General features: G+C 51.2%; 1 protein-coding gene across 1 annotated transcript in view; it reads left to right on the top strand.

Annotated features, from left to right (window-relative positions):
* The first annotated feature begins 7,382 nt into the window (after nucleotides 1-7,382).
* Nucleotides 7,383-10,876, top strand: part of AXL (AXL receptor tyrosine kinase) — a 30,743-nt gene continuing 27,249 nt past the window's right edge. Inside the window, exons 1-4 of the mRNA XM_024768712.1 lie at nucleotides 7,383-7,894; nucleotides 9,000-9,222; nucleotides 9,551-9,651; nucleotides 10,225-10,401. Of these exons, the coding sequence (XP_024624480.1) occupies nucleotides 7,831-7,894; nucleotides 9,000-9,222; nucleotides 9,551-9,651; nucleotides 10,225-10,401 (565 nt within the window). The 5' untranslated portion in view covers nucleotides 7,383-7,830. The remainder of the gene's footprint in view (nucleotides 7,895-8,999; nucleotides 9,223-9,550; nucleotides 9,652-10,224; nucleotides 10,402-10,876) is intronic.

The raw sequence follows: 10,876 nt of genomic DNA, 5'->3' as shown, positions 1-10,876 counted from the left end.
GGGGAGTTGGGGGGCCTCAGTTAGGGAAAAACCGAAGGTGACCACTTCCCACCCTGGGCACCCTCCCAAACTGAAAGCAGACGCCGAAACACAAACCCTACCCTCACTCTGGCCTCTCCTGCCACCCTTTCCCTCCTCCCTTCTCTTCACTAGAGAGCCAGAAGTATCTTTTTCTTTGTCAATTATCTAGTAAGGAAGTTTTCAAACACACACCAGTAGAGAGAATAGTACAATGAACCCGTGGGCCCATGACCGGGCCTTATTCGATAATCATCAACTTTCGGCTAATTTTATTTCATCTATCACTCTCTTACAGTGATTTTAAAGCAAATCTCAGAAAATAATTGACTACACATTTCTAATAGTAAAGGACATTTTTCCCCCCAACATTTTATTATGACAATTTTCAAACATGCAGCAAAGTTAAGGGGATTATACGGGAATACCCATGGGCTACCACCTAGGCTCTCCCACTTCGGTTGCCATGCTGCATTAGCATATTTCTTTCCACCTGCCCAGCCAGCTCATTTTTTTAGGCATTTCAGAATAAATTGCAGGGAATTCCCTGGCGGTCCAGTGGTTAGGACTCCACACTTCCACCGTGGAGGCGCAGGTTCAATCTCTGATCAGGGAACTAAGATCCCGCGTGCCACGCCGCATGGCCGAGAACAAACCAAAAAGTAAATTGCAGACCTCGATCTCTGAATGCTTCAGCAATGCATAGATCGTTAGCTAAAGTTTCCTTTTTTTAAAAAAAATTTTCCATGATGTTACCACTTTGTTTTTTGGCTTAAATTCTACAGAGGTAGCACAAAACAGTGATATGATGGAAAATAGAAAGATGCGATGGGGATCAGATCCTAACTTTGCCACCTTCTAGTTGATGACACCTTCACTGAGGATTTAGCGTCTAAAAGACTTGCCAAACTTAAAAGAAGAGGTGTGAGAAATTCTGGAACTTAATAGGAACAAAATACGTGCTAAGTTCTTGGATTTATTATTACTACTTTTTATGTCAGTGTGATATGAAAAGGAATGAATGAGGTTTGAGGTTTCCTCCTTTTAAATTAAGGCAATGACTTGCTCTCCTTTGCACTCAAAATTCACATTCAGGGAAGCTTGGGATCAGAAATACCAGCAAATTCATTTATTTGAGGAAGGATGGACCTTGTACTGCATCAATATGAAAGTTGACATGAATTAGGATGATTCCAGTAGCAGGCAAAAGAAAAACAAAAACTCAAAATGTCTTAAACAATAATTATTGGACCAATCAGTGTGGTGTTCAGTTTGTTTTTTTGGGGGGGTGTGTAAAATATACATAACATAATATTTATCATTTTCACCACTTGTAAGTGTACGATTCAGTGGCATTAAATATATTCACAATGTATAACCTTCACACTATATACCCAAAACTTTCATTATGCCCAACAAAGACTCCTAACTTATTAAGAAAATAACTCCCCTTTAAAATCCACTCTTTTTTTTTGGCCACATGGCTTGCAGGATCTTAGTTCCCTGACTGAACCCACAGCAGTGAAAGCATAGAGTCCTAACCATTGGGCCACCAGGGAATTCCCTAAAATCCACTTTTTAAGAGTCATAACCGGGCTTCCCTGGTGGCGCAGTGGTAGAGAGTCCGCCTGCCGATGCAGGGGACGCGGGTCCGTGCCCCGGTCCGGGAAAATCCCACGTGCCGCGGAGCGGTGGGCCCGTGAGCCATGGCCGCTGAGCCTGCGCGTCCGGAGCCTGTGCTCCGCAACGGGAGAGGCCGCAACAGTGAGAGGCCCGCGTAAAGAGTCACAACCAAGATACCCACTTTCACACCTATCACAGCCAGCAATTTTGCTGTGTTAGTGTTCACGTTTCCCTGATGGTTGCAGAAATGTACTTCATAGGCGTGTTTGTTCAAGTCTACATCCAAAGGCTCATCATTCAGTGCCTCATTTGGACGCTTAGGTCTTCTAAAGCTGTAACCATTCCCCAACCTTTTGTATGCCACTTATTTTTTTTAATTTTCATTGAAATATAGTTGATTTACAATGTTGTGTTAGTTTCAGATGTACAGCACAGGGATTCAATTATACATATACATAAATATATATAATTCTTTTTTTTATATTCTCTTCCATTATAGGTTATTACAAGATATTGAGTAGTTCCCTGTGCTATACAGTAGGTCCTTGCTGGTTATCTATTTTATATATAGTAGGGTGTATATTTTAAGTCCAAACTGCTAATTTATCCCTCCCCGCCTTTCCCCTTTGGTAATGCCACTAATTTCTTCAAGAAACTAGTCACACAGGTCATTTGCCCTGTGTCATTTTTCACATCCCACATTTGGCTGATGGCATCTTTAGCGTGCTACTCAAGATGTCTTTCCATTGCCAGGAATTCTCTGTGAACTGGAAGTTAGATCAGATTTGGGCTCATTCTGGCCCAAGAGCTCCTCACTGGGTAGGCTGGGCCCCTTCCAGGCACATGATATCTCAATAATAAATGTTCCCATATAGTGTGTCCAGGTCCTGATCCCTCTGTTAGAAAGTTTCCCATCAACTTTTCACTTACTGGCCTTTAAAACCAAATCAGGGCTTCCCTGGTGGCGCAGTGGTTGAGAGTCCACCTGCCGATGCAGGGGACACGGGTTCGTGCCACGGTCCAGGAAGATCCCACATGCCACGGAGCTAGGCCAGTGGCTAGGCCAGTGAGCCATGGCCGCTGAGCCTGCGCATCCGGAGCCTGTGCTCCACAACGGGAGAGGCCACAACAGTGAGAGGCCCGCGTACCGCAAAAAAAATAGCAAATCAAATCAGGTCTCTCCCCTGCTCTGCCCCCCAGTGGGGAACCCTTGTGCACCGTTGGTGGGAATGTAAATTGGTGCAGCCACTATGGAAAACAATATGGAGGTTCCTCAAAAAATTAAAAATAGAATTGTCATAGGATCCAGCAGTCCCACTTCTTGGTATATATCCAAAGGAAACAAAATCAGTATCCCAAAAGAGATACCTGCACCCCTGTGTCCACGGCAGCATTATTCACGATAGCCAAGATACAGAAGCAATCTAAGTGTCAGCAGATGAGTGGATAAAGAAAATGTGACAGGCTTCCCTGGTGGTACAGTGGTTAGGAATCTGCCTGCCAATGCAGGTGACATGGGTTCAAGCCCTGGTCTGGGAGGATCCCACATGCCACGGAGCAGCTAAACCTGTGTGCCACAACTACTGAGCCTGTGCTCTAGAGCCCACGAGCCTCAGCTACTGAAGCCCACGTGCCTAGAGCCCGTGCTCCGCCCAACAAGAGAAGCCACCGCAATGAGAAGACTGCACACCACAACGAAGAGTAGCCCCCGCTCGCCGCAACTAGGGAAAGCCCACGCGCAGCAACGAAGACCCAACGCAGCCAAAATTAAAAAAAAAAAAAATTAAAAAAAGAAAATGTGATATAGATACATAACAGAATATTATTCAGCCATAAAAAAAAGGAAACCCTGGTAAAAAAAAAAGGAAACCCTGCCATTTGTGGCAAACATGGATGGACCTTGAAGTCATTATGCTAAGTGAAATAAGTCAGACAGAGACAGACAAATACTGTATGATCTCACTTACATGTGGAATCTAAAAAAGCTGAATTCATAGAAACAGAAAGATGTCAGGTAGCATGGTGACTATAGTTAATAAAACCGTATTATACATTGGAAAGTTGCTAAGAGAGTAAATCTTAAAAGTTTCATAACGAAAACAAATTGTAACCGCGTAGTGATGGATGTCAAGTAGACTTACTGTGGTGATCATTTCACAACATATACAAATATAGAATCACTGTGCAATCCGAAACTCATATAGTGTCATATGTCAATTGTCTCGCAATAAAAATTAATTAATAATTAATTAAGTAAAAGAATTGTTGTTGCCAGAGGCTGGGGGTGGGGGAGAAATGGGGAGATGTTGATCAAAGGGTACAGATTTTCAGTTACAAGATGAATAAGTTCTGGGGACCTAATGTACAGCATGGTGACTATAGCTAATATTGTATTGTATACTTGAAATTTACTGAGAGAGTAGATCTTAAATGTTCTCACTATACACACCAAAAAATGGTAACTATGTGAGGTAGTGGATGGGTTAATTAACTTTATTGTGGTAATCCCTTTGCAATATATACATGTAGTAAATCATGTTGTACGCCTTAAATTTATTATTTATTTATTTGTCTATCTATCTATCTATCTATTTATTTTGCCACGCTGCATGGCTTGTGGGATCTTAGTTCCCCAGTTCCCCAACCAGGGATCGAACCTGGGCCCTCAGCAGTGAAAGGGCCAAGTCCTAACCCCTGGACCACCGGGAATTCCCCATTAAATTTATACATTTTGGCCAATTATCCCTCAGTAAAGCTGGGTGGGGGGAATAGCCCCTTAGTGCATTCTGTCATATTTAGAATAAAAGCCAAAGTCCTCCTCCCCAGGCCAATGCCCTCCCTGATCTCACCTACTCCCTGACCCCCATCCATTCCAGCCACACGGGTCTTCTCCTTGAAGTTCCCTGCAGGCCTGCCCCCAGGCCTTTGCACCGGCTGTTCCCTCTGCCTGGAATGCCCTTTCCTATATGACTCACTTGCTAATTTACTTCAGAACTTGATCATAACCTCAGAGAGCACTTCCCTGACTACTTTCTCTAAAATGGCACTCCCCCCGCTCCCCTTGATATCCCTTCCCCAAATTAATTTTTCTTCACTTCCCGTGTTGCAATCTGATAAATATTTCTCTGGCTCTTCTCCCTCTTCCACTTGGAATATGAGCTCCATGAGGGCAGTCTTGCTCACTGTGGAATCCCCGCCTCTGGCACAGGGAACATTTCTATCCACCTGTCCATCTCACCTTTTTTTTTTGGCCACGCCTCATCCACCTGTCCATCTCACCTTTTTTTTTTGGCCACGCCACACGACTTTCAGGATCTTAGTTCCCCGACCAGGGATCGGAGCCAGCACCTTCAGCGGTTCAGCAATGAAAGCACCGAGTCCTAACCACTGGACCGCCAGGGAATTCCCCCATCTCATTTTTAAAATGCATTTGAGGGACTTCCCTGGGGGTCCAGTCGTTTAAAAGACTCTGTGCTTCCCCTGTAGGGCTAGGGTTCCATCCCTGGTGGGGGAATTAAGATCCCACATGCCGCACAGCAGGACCATAATAAAATAAAAAATAAAATGAAAATACTATGTATAAAAAAATAAATAAATAAAATGCATTTGAAAGCCAATTACAAACACATATTTGATACTCAGCAAATAGTTCTTGAAAGAACGAACACAGACAGGTTCAAGTTGGCCACGCACACAGCTGGGTCCACCGTGTCCTAGGTGTGTAGGGCCACCCAGCGTATTCAGACAAGTGGGCAGACCTTTGCACATATTTGCGTCCCCCCAAAATGCCACGATAATTAACTGACCCCTTTATGAAAGGTCTTTTACATGGTGGTGCGGACACAGTGGTACCAAAGATATACCCAGTGCCTACACTCCCAGAGCCCACACTCCCAGAGCCCACAGACCATGAGACACAGGGTCACACCAATAAATATATTGTGACAACCCAAGCCAAAGAAAAGGACAAAGTGTTAGGAGTGAACAACACGGGGACCTAGAGTTGACTGGGAAGGACCAGGCAGTGATGCCAAGGAGAAGGGACAATTGAGATGGGGCTGAGGGTGTGTAGGAGTTGGGGGCATAGAGCTGCAGGAGGAGGCCCTAAAGCTTGTGAACAAGAGAAAGGAGCCAGGTGGGCATGAGTGGTCAAGGCAAGCAGTTTGGGGGTTTATCTTGGAAGGTTTGGGGCAAAGGTGGAAAAGGGTTTGATTTGGGATTGAGAGACATTCTTCTTGCTGTTGACAGGTTAGAGGGAGAGAGAGTGGAGGCCAGGAGACCAGGGAGGAGGTCAGAGCAGGGGTCCAGGTGGGAGAAGATGGGGCTGGACCAGGGTGAGACCATGGGGAGGACAGCAAGGCCAGGCAGGAGAAAGGTTTGTGGAGCTAAATCGAATCCTCCTTGGCACTTGGAAACTTATTGAGGGTGGGGGCTGTCCAAGAGGACCCTGAGGGTCGGGCTTGGGTGGCAGAATAGATGCTGAGGCTGTCACTGAAATGGGACACAAATGACACAGCTCAGGAAAGCTGATGGAGAAGAGCCCTGAGTGCCAGGTTGTGGAGCCGGGAGCTCGCCCAGAGGGCAGTGGGGAGCCAAGGTTAAGCAGGGAGGGGACAGGGTCAGATTTGAGTTTCAGAAACATCCCTCTGCTTATGAATGGGAGATGATGGGCTGGAGGGAGTAAGAGTGGAGGCAAGGAGGCCTGGGGGGAGGCCAGGGAGGAGGCCAAGGCAGGGTCCTTGTGGGAAAGAATGGGGCTGGACTCCTCGGAGTGAGAAGAGGCAGGTGGGAAAGACATCGGGAGGCTGAAAGGAGAGGAGTTTATAAGGAGCTGTAGGGATGCCAATACACAAACAGAACAGCCAAGAGCAGAGAGATGGGTGGCCAGTCCCCTCCTACACAGAGAGTCAGGCTTGCAGAGACCCCCCCCCCCCACCCCCCCCCCCCACCTCCACCACGTGCAAAACACATGGTGGGAAGTAAACGGACAAGCAGGAGAACCAGCACACAGGCCCTGGATCTACAAGGATCAGGATACACAATCCACCAGAGGGAGACAGCCATGCAAGTGCACAGAGAGACATACAGATGAGATGCAAAAAATCAAGGGCACCTTGTCAGCTGTCGTCACCACGTGCAAAAAACTGCACGTGCACTGACCCAGGACAGCTTCCCCGCAGCCTGCTAAGTGGGTTCTGCTGCTGTTCCCACCTTACAGATGGACAAAGCGAGGCTCGGGGAGGCCAGTCACTCGTAAGGTCACAGGGTTAGTGGTAGAGGCGGGATTCCCACCCAGGTCTTTGGGCACCCCTGTGAGTGCCCATCCACTGATGTCCTGTTTCCGTGCCCATGTGGATCTCTTTTGTATGAGGATCCACGTCTCCCCAAGTCTTCCCCCGGGGATGCCCACGCAGCAGTGTCCTCTCGTCTCTGGTTTCTGAGGTTTCTCCACGAATGGAGGAGCTCCTGACCTGGCTTGTCTGAGTGTGAGCCGGTGGCGTGCCCCTGCGTGTCTCCTCCTGTCCCAGCCTCTGTGTGTGGATGACATCTGTGAGAGTGTGTGTGTGTGTGTGTGTGTGTGTGTGTGTGTGTGTGTCCTTGTCTGAGGAGCTGTGAGTGAGAGGGGGAGTGCCTGGCTGGGCTGGGCTGGGGGTGGAGGCAGGGGAGGGGGGCATCGCAGAGGGGAGAGGAGTTCTGGAGGAATGTTTACCAGACATTGAGAGAGCCCAGAGGGACAGCGCCCAGAGCCGGGATAGGGAGACACACAGCTTCCCTGCCTCGCTGGCCCACGATTAGGGGCATAGCCACCTGGGGCCCCCTTCCCCCTCCTCAGCCTCCCTCCAGGGCCCCTTTAAGACAGAGCTGGTCCTCTTCTCTCCGCGTTAACCCCTTGAAGTCCGGGTGGCCCCTTGGGCTCCCGCCGTGGGCGGAGGCGGGGGGAGCCAGGGGCGGGGAAAGCGTTGCCCGAAATCTGGGAGGGAGAGAAGGAGGCAGGGGAGCTGGGAAGGCGCCGCTGAGCAGAGCCGGGTGAGGGCGCCCCCCGCTCCGCTGTGCCAGGCGGGCAGTGCCAAATCCGGGGAGCCCGGAGCTGGGGGGAGGGCCGGGCACAACCCGGCCCTGCCCCCTCCCCCACGGGGTGCCCAGCAACTTCTGAGGAAAGTTTGGCATTGATTGCGTGGTGCCCCGAGGATGGGCAGGGTCCTGCTGGCCTGGTGCTGGGCGCTGTGCTGCTGGGGGTGCGTGGCTCCCAAGGGTGAGTGATGGGGGGCGCTGGGGGAGGAGGGAAAGGAGAGGGATGGATGGCAGGTGTTTGAGGGTGGTGAGTCGGGAGTCCTGGTCTGGCTCAGGGAGTTTTCTTGGGACAACAGAGGGGGAGGGTATACACAGAGACAAACCAAGAGAGGGAAGGAAAAAGGGACTCTTGAGAGAGCAGAAGGGCAAGAAACAGAAACTAAGAGGGTCAGAGATGGGAAGCGATGGACACAGGCAGACAGACAGGAGAAGCTGAGGGCAAGGGTAGGGGCTGGACTTGAGTTGGGGGCCTTGGGGAGAGGGGCTGAGCTGGGGGCTGCCCGGAAAGGAAGCTTCCAGAAAGGACCCCAAGTCAGGCAGCGGGATGAGGAGGCTCCAGAGCCCTAGGGGAAGTCCCTTGTCACTGTCACCCCCACTTCTCCTTACCCCATGGCTGTTTGTCTGCGTGTTCCACCTCTGGGGCCAGGGACTCTGCCTCCAATCCTACCATCTCTGTGGGTCTCCATTTCTCTCTCTCTCTCCAGTCTCTGTCTTTATCTCTCCCTGTGCCCTAAGTGTCTCTATCACTGTCTCTGTCCGTCTGTTTTTGTCTCTTTCTGTCCATTTCCCTCTGTGTGTCTCTCCTACCACTTTTTCCCCTCTGGGGTGTCTCTCTCCATCTCTTATCCTCTGTCGCTCCGGGTTTCTGTCCCTCTGTCTGCCTGACTTTCTCTGGTTCCTCTCTCTGACTCTCCTTCCCTGTTTCTCTCTCTCTCCTCTCCCTCCCATTCCCTTTTCTTCCCCACCGTCCACCAGCCTAATCTGTCAAGTCTCTAGAGACACTAAGGGAGGGCAGGCCTGCCGGGCAGTCAGGGCGTGGGAGGCTGCCAGACCCCGGGCCTACTCCCAACGGACGGAGGCTGGAGGCCGGACCCCAGTCCCCTGGGAAGGCTCCCATCTTCCCCTCAAAGCGTCTACCCTCCACACCCCCTGCTGAGGTCACTCTGCAACTATGTGGGCCTAAGGGCCTGGCGGGGTCCTGGCAGTAGGCAGGCCGGCACGGGTGGAACCAAGGAGTCGGAGGGGAGCAGGGTTTCCTGAGTGAATTCTTCCCCATCTCCCTGCAGGCCCACAGGCTGAAGGGCACCCCTTCGTGGGGAGTCCGGGGAACATCACTGGTGCCCGAGGACTCATGGGGGCCCTTCGGTGTGAGCTCCAGGTTCAGGGGGAGCCCCCCGAGGTGACCTGGCTTCGGGATGGACAGGTCCTAGAGCTGGCAGACAGCACCCAGACCCAGGTGCCCCTGGGCGAAGACGGGCAGGATGACTGGAAAGTGGTCAGCCAACTCAGGTGCCCGGCCTCCCCTAACCAGACACGACCCGCATCCCTCCTGACCCCTGTGTCCCCACCTCCATCACATGGTGGCTGCAGAGTCACTCGCAGGAGCCCACCTGGGTTGGACCCCAGTGTGGCCACTCGCTAGCTGCATGGCTTTGAGCATGTGACGTAACTAAACCTGGCTTTCACTTTCCTCTTCTGTAAAATGAGTTAATAATAGTACCCACTTATTTGGTCTTACGAGTTTCCAGCCCAGACTCTCCTCTTTCAGTTCTGAGGACCCCCTCCCCAGGTGCAGCTTTGACCCTGAACCTCTCTGTCCCTCCTCTTGCCCTGTCAGAATCTCGTCCCTGCAGCTCTCAGACGCTGGATGGTACCAGTGTGCCGTGGTCCTGGGCAGAAAGACCTTCGTGTCCCAGCCTGGCTACGTCGGGCTGGAGGGTGAGCCCTGGGCTCAGAGGTCGTGGGAGACCAAGAATCCTGAGGGGTCAGAGGGTGCTGGAGGATTCGCGGCGTGCATTGGGGACGTACAACCTAAGAATGTCAGAGATCTTGGAGGGTCAGGCAGCTGGAGGGGTCTATAAGTTATTGGGGGCAGGCCTGCACAAGATTATATGTTTTGGGCAGGGGGGGAGATATCTTTGGGTCTGTCAGCTGTCCTGAGGTCACACATGGTTGGGGCAGGACATTCGGGGGTCAGATCAAGGGTCTGAGGCACAACTTAACCCTCTCCCTCACCCCCCAGGGGGCCTCACTTTCCTCATAGATAAAGTGGCATGAAGAGCAGGAAGGAGTAAGACATTCTGGAAAAGAGACATGAGAGGCTCAGATGTCCTGGAGCTCAGACATTGGTGGGGAGAGTCGGATATTGGGATCATGTTTCCTGGGGGTAGAGGTGTCCTGAGGGGTCAGACATAGGGGTCAAAGACCCTGCACCCTACAACATCCTAGTGGTGAGTCAGACACCTAGGGGGCTCAGAGGGACCCCAGCCTTCACCACTGCCCCCCGCCCAGGTCTGCCTTACTTCCTGGAGGAGCCTGAGGACAGGACTGTGTCTGCCAACACTCCCTTCAACCTGAGCTGCCGGGCCCAGGGACCCCCAGAGCCCGTGGACCTACTCTGGCTCCAGGATGCTGTCTCCCTAGCTGCAACCGTGGACCACAGTGCCCAGCACACACTCCGTGTTCCAGGTGAGTCCAGGGATGTGGTCAGCTCAGTGTAGAGGGCCAGACAGGATGGAAGTGGGGAGCCCTTCATGCCTCTGTGTGAGGGTCTGCTCGTCCCGCTGTCCTTCTCTGTCTGTCTCTGTCTCTGAGTCTCCCTCTAGTTTTTTCTCTTTGTCTCTGAGTATCTCTGTCTCTGCATTTCTGTCCCCATCTATCTCGTTTCCCTCTGTATGTTTTCTTTCTGTCTCTGTTCTCCATCTCTCTCTGTTGCTCTGTGTGTCTCCCTGTCTCTCTGCTCTTTCCCCCTCCATTCATGCCAGCCTCTCTGCAGAGAATTCTTTGTCCTGGGTTTCCTCTGAGCTGCTCCATGGCCAAGTGTGTGGGGGTCTGATGCCCCTTGTGTCAGCCCTTGACCCTAAGCAGGGCACCGGAATCAACTGGGCCTTCCTCTCCCCGAGCTCCTTACAGAAGTAACCCAAGATGGAGAGAGACACGACAG

The sequence above is a fragment of the Neophocaena asiaeorientalis genome, unplaced genomic scaffold (assembly GCF_003031525.2).
Source record: "Neophocaena asiaeorientalis asiaeorientalis breed wild unplaced genomic scaffold, Neophocaena_asiaeorientalis_V1.1 scaffold629, whole genome shotgun sequence".
In the NCBI taxonomy this organism is placed as follows: Eukaryota; Metazoa; Chordata; class Mammalia; order Artiodactyla; family Phocoenidae; genus Neophocaena; species Neophocaena asiaeorientalis.
Note: the sequence above shows the minus strand (reverse complement) of the source record. Positions and strands in the feature narration are given on the sequence as shown.